This window comes from Crocodylus porosus, unplaced genomic scaffold (genome assembly GCF_001723895.1).
Source record: "Crocodylus porosus isolate Cpor-Errol unplaced genomic scaffold, CroPor_comp1, whole genome shotgun sequence".
NCBI lineage: Eukaryota > Metazoa > Chordata > Crocodylia > Crocodylidae > Crocodylus > Crocodylus porosus.
Window position 1 is genome coordinate 62163896 of NW_017728943.1, and position 5789 is coordinate 62169684.

Sequence of the window (5789 nt, forward strand, 5' to 3'; positions counted from 1 at the left end):
TATGATGATAATAATGACAATCATGATAATAATATAAAGGCAATAAATACAATCTGATGATACTGATGATAATAATAGTATTATTATTAATAATCATGATAATACGAATACGTGAAAACCACGCTGAAGAGTGGTCAGGCTAGACCATTAGCCTCCAGCCGTGTAAAACTACAGCACATGCAACGCCGAACACTATAAAGCACTGAAGTGGATGTCCGAGCTCCCAAGGCGAAGCACCCGCATCCTGCCCAAGCGATCAGCTTTCTTCCCGAGTCCCGCCCCTCCCGGGAAATGCGCAGCCAATCAGAGCCCTGCGAAGCTTCTCCGCGTTGCTTTTCAGCCCCGGGCGCCGCCCCTCTTTGTTGCGGCAGCCAATGGGGGCGCTCGGAACGCCGGCGGCCGCCGGGTAACATGGTTACATGTCAGAGAGGAACACTTGAGGATGGAACATGGACTGAGGCGCGGGCGGCGGCAGCTGCAGCAGCCCCGGCCCCGGCCCCAGCCCCAGCCCCAGCCGCCCGGGGCGTGAAGCGCGCTGCAATGCGTCCGGCTCCGACCCGGTGAGCGGCAGGACGGGCCGGCTGGCGGGGCGAGCGGGGGCAGCGCGGCGCCGAGGAGGGTGGGTGGGTCTCAGCTGAAGAATGGCCTGCAGCCGGGGAAGCAGCGGGCACCCACCCACGTCCAGCGCAGCCCTCAGCTGCTGCCGCCGACCGCCTGGGCAGAGCCTTCCGTGGCCGAGCTGAGTCCAGCACCCTTGGTGCCGCAGTCGGAGGCTCTCCCTGCGGCTGGTGGCTGACGGAACCACCAAGCTCTGGGCAAAGGGGAGGTGGTGAGTGCGGTGTGCAGGGGTCTCTGAGCGGGGGTTATATCGCATTTACATCTTGGACTCCCCAGCGATTTGACAAGTTGCACCAGGTGATGCAGGGAGGGGGCTTTGCAGGGTGCTATTGTCCCTTTATGTGACAGCCACAGGGGTAGCATAGAGCAGAGCCCTACCAGGCTGCTCTCTTCTCCCTTTGGGGTAATGCAAAGAGGCATGTCTTCCAGTTGCTATTGTCCTTTTGTCTGTCATTCTTAGTGGATACTGAATGGGACCTAGCAATGTTATTCTCTTGTGTGGCAGCCCCAGGAGATGGAAAGAGAGAGAGAGAGAGAGAGAGAGTGTGTGCACGCGTGGGGGGTGTGGTAAGCTGAACACTGTGCATAAACTCCTGATAACATGCTCCTTCCTTCCCTGTTCTATCCTGGTTTTAGATTCAGCCCACAAGACAGCAGTCTCAGCACTGATCACACTGGCTTCTATGAGCTCATATCGTCTCCATTTGCCTAATTCCTCTAGCAGCAAGTGAGATGGATAAGGCTTCCTTGTTGGGGCACTGAACTGTGTACATAGCCCCACCTGGACTGCTTTTGCAATTCAAGTCCACCATGACAGGCTCTACTTCCAATGCTCACCACTGTCCCCACCCCAAGGGAGCTAAAGGGGGCCGGTCAAGAAGCACTCATGCCCGGCCAGTCAGCACGACCAACAATGGGGGCTCAGAGGAAGAAGACAAAGATGGAGGGGTGCTTTTTCTTGTTAATAAAAGCGGCTTTCCTATTGACAGACAGACCTGGGAGAGGATGTGGGTGCATGTGGAAAAGGTGCATCCTGAAGGCAAAGAGATAGTAGAGACAATAAGGAATGCTGTGTACCTGGCTAAAGTAAGTGACTCTGGTTCTTGGCAGACCCAAGAACACTTAGCCAAGCTGTTTTCTCTTTCTCCTGCGGTGTAGATGCATGCAAATGTGTGCATTATTACTCAAGTGTTAGCAACAGCTACAGTTAAGACTGCCTTTACACGTTCACTCTAAGTACCTGTTTTGAGGTATTAATAACTTCCCAAACATGTTGCCTGCAGATTTCTAGATTTTTTAGTCTATTTCAGTACATATTAATGTTTGCAAGTATTTGTTCATCCCTCCAAAGAAAATACTGAACTAAAGGTTTGCCTTCATTGTTATGATGTTGTTTTCTACAGCAAGATTAAGTAACAGTTCACTGTTATCTTGCTGCAAAATCCCAGTGAAGAGTAAGCACTTGCATTATTACTATTATTACATCCAGAAACTACAGTCATGGAACAGGACCCTTTTGTGCTAAGTGCTGCACACACACAGGACAGAAATGTGGTCTCTGCCATAAAGAATTTACAATTCAAGTGTAAAACAAGAGTCAACAAATGAATACAGGCAGATGGGATAGACTACCGGGTGATGCTAAGAATTTAAAACAGTACAGCTAATAGGTCGTTAATACCCAGTAAAAAACAGAGGTGTGTTATGATTTGATTTCTTTTAATTGGCCAAACTGAAAAATAATAACAAAAAATGTTTTTGATAGAGGCACAACAAAAGCAAAATAAATATTTTGAGAAAATGGAAGACGTCCAAAAAGTAAAAAAAAAATCATTATAAAATCTTGTATTCAACCTGAATGAAATGTTTCTCTGAATTTTGGTGGTTTTAACACAATTTTTTTAAATTGAATTTTTTAAAATGCAAAATCAAAATGTTTTGTTTTGTTTCAAAGAAGCTAAAACCAAACAGTTCTCTGTTTTTCCAGCTGAAACAGACAAATTGAACCATATGCATCAGTAACTTGGGTTCACATGAATCTGCATGTTTTTGCAAATAAGATATATTTGATTGAAAAATGTCACCTACTTGTAGTAAGAACATGCCTTCTTTTATCACTAAAGATGAAAATTGGCAGGTTATCATACAATATGCCTTTGGACGTCCCCAGAAATGCTGGTTTTGATTTGGTGGAATTTGGAAACCATGAGAACTTCCTTCCCATGTGGACAGTACCCTCCAGACACCACTTACGCTGTGTTCACCTAGGCTGCAGTGACTGCACTGCACAATGCTGGTTCAGCTACCCACTGACATACCCAGCTCATCAGGTGCAGCGTGAACGAGGCAGAGCTCTTATGAAGTCTTTCCTCATCCAGGGTTACCTGAAACTAGCGGTGATATTACAGCCTAGATCTGGGCTTTCTAAGCTTTTGAATGTTTCCTAGTCCTTTATTTGTCTTCTGCCTCTGTTTCCCTACTCTGTGTGTCGTGTTTGTTTTGATTGTAAGTTCTTTCAGAGGACAGACTAATGCTGGACTCTGCTCCATTCCGGTTTGGTATTAAATCTACTATAATAGACATGGTTATTAATAGTAAAAATTGGACCTTCTTCACATTTGCCTACTAAAGAGTGTGAAATCCTAGCCTTGCTGAGGTTGTTGGGAAAATTCTTGTTGATTTTAATGGGGGTAAGAGTTTACCTGTAGTGATGAGGAAGTTTAGACCCAGGGCTGGACTTCACAGCTTGGGTTCATCTGTTTTTTTGTTTTTTTTCCTATGCTCATACTGATCTCTGAATTCATGGTGAATACAGCAGAGAAGGTCTGCTTTGCATGTAGATTTTATACTAATTTTGGAGGTTTAATAATAAAGATGCATCTGGGTATTGGCAGGCATATGCTGTGTAAACCAAGGTGCACAGTCTTGCCTTTCCTGCTGTCAGAATTTCTTGAGACTGGCAGGTTACCCAGCTTTCTTCACCTGAAACAGACAAATCAACCTACATTTTTGAATAGATTTGGTCATGCTGGGTGCCTATACACGAGCACAGATGCTGCTCTGACAGGCTGGAATTCCAGTGTGTTGGTACAAACTCAATTAATTGAGTCTGCTGGAGCGTGACAATTGCCATGCTCTTGCAGCCTTCTGCATCTCATGTATCAGCATCCCCGTGCTTAAAAATGGTGTTGAGGGTGCTTGAACTAAAGCTTGTTGAATGAGCAGGAGACATGGCGGTACTTTAGTTAGAGTGGATCTTGGAGCTGCTTTAATTAAAACGCTGCTCCCCCCATCACTGGAACATATGTAAAAGTGCCCCCTGATTCTACAGTTTTCAGTGAGTAAAATATTCACCTGGAAAATGTCACTCCCTGAAATTGTTTGGTTCTTTATCATGCTTTGCTTGATTTCTGACTGCAGCTGCTCCATTAGCAATTGGTGTCAGAGGTCAGAATAAGATGATCTCTCTATTTTAGGAGATTGTGATTTGGTTCCCTTCTCATATACAGTAGTACAAATCAGGAATGACTGCTGAAGCTGGTTGCATTATACTAGTGTAAAACCTCCTGGGAGAGGAGGCACTTTTGGGGTGAGCAGTGGAAATGGTATGATTGTTGTGACATGCATCTGTACTTCAGATTGGTTGGGATGCCTCTGTTCTTTACCTGGGTTAGTAAGTAGAAGCTGTAGACACAGTTGAGTCAGCTGCCTAGGAAACATGCCCATTTTTTCAGTAATTCATGCTGAGTGAGGCTGAGCAGCTGTGCAGTGCTTCAGCCTGTGCAGCCTTAAAACACTCTTAACTTTGAACTTCACTTCTTTCTGTAGGGAAGAAACATGCAGAGTAGAAGGAGAGTGAGGCAGATGCATGGAAGGGGAGGAGGAGATTAAGTATTGTATACTTTTCCCTTTCCCTCAAGTTATGAACACTGCACAGCTAAGCCAGTGCAGGCAGAAATGTGTCCCATTATTCTTCCCCTCATCCTTTAATACAAGTTATTTCATTTAGCAAGCCCTCAGGTTTTGCCTCCACATCAGCTCTCTGGAGGGCAGAAAATGTAGGTTGTGTGTGCAGAACCTGTAGCAGCATATCCGAAGGGACCCACAGAGTTGGCACTTGCTTTCACTTGGGAGTTTTCAGACTCTCTGGAGTAGGGAAACTATAGAGCCTGCTCCCTTTGAGGCTGTAAGCCCCTGCCTCAGGTGGGAACATGGAGTGAAACCGTGCAAAGTGAACTCCAGTCTCTTCCTTGCTTCTGGAAGGCCTTTAATTCAAGGGCACGTGGAGTTGGGCCTATTTAATAAGGGTGTGCAAAGCGGGCCCTATTTGATTCAGATTCTGATTCGGCCCGAATCAGGGACAGTGATTCAATTCCTTGATTCGGATCACTGTCCCTGATTTGATTTGGCTGAATCTGAATCTCAAGATTCAATGCTGATTCAGATAATCCGCGACTTGGACATAGACACAACTTAAAATGTTTTTTCTACATACCTTGAGGTATCAGCGTAGCTCATGAATGCTGCGATGCTGGGGCAGATGGAGCGTCCCACAGGAGCACAGGGGACCCCGCTGCATGCTTGGTGGCAAACCCAGAAGTGAACCAGAAGTACTTCCTGGTCTGCAGGGAAGAGTGCGGGAGGCCCCCCATGCCCGCCTGGCTCAGAGATCGGCCATGGGGAGGCCCTGGGTGCCCCTCCAGACCCAGGAGGGACCAATTGCCGAGCTGAGGGGACGTGGGGGGGCCCCTGTGCACCCCACATTGGACCCAGAAGTGCTGTGGGGTCTGCTGCCAAACACTGCTGTTGAGCACGCTGGGGAGCCCCCCCACATTTCTGTGGGGTGCCCCATCCGCCCCAGCACCGCAGCATTCATGAGCCGCCTGCTACCTAGAGGTATGTAGAAAAAACATTTAAAGCTGTGTCTATGTCTGAATCACCAAATCTCTCTGAATCGATTTGGAGGTTTCCAATTCATAGTTGGTAGGGTCGGAAGGGACCTGAGTGGATCATCTAGTCCAACCCCCTGCCATGGCAGGAAAGAGTACTGGGGTCAAACAACCCCAGCAAGGTATACATCAAGCCACCTCTTAAAGACCCCCAGGGTAGGGGGCAGCACCACTTCTCTTGGAAGTTGTTTCCAGATCCTAGCCGCCCTGACCGTGAAGTAG

General features: G+C 47.2%; 1 protein-coding gene across 1 annotated transcript in view; it reads left to right on the forward strand.

The window, feature by feature from the left end:
• The first annotated feature begins 372 nt into the window (after window positions 1–372).
• VASH2 (vasohibin 2) overlaps window positions 373–5789 on the forward strand; it is a 69944-nt gene continuing 64527 nt past the window's right edge. Inside the window, exons 1-2 of the mRNA XM_019549455.1 lie at window positions 373–560; window positions 1255–1704. Of these exons, the coding sequence (XP_019405000.1) occupies window positions 1429–1704 (276 nt within the window). The 5' untranslated portion in view covers window positions 373–560; window positions 1255–1428. The remainder of the gene's footprint in view (window positions 561–1254; window positions 1705–5789) is intronic.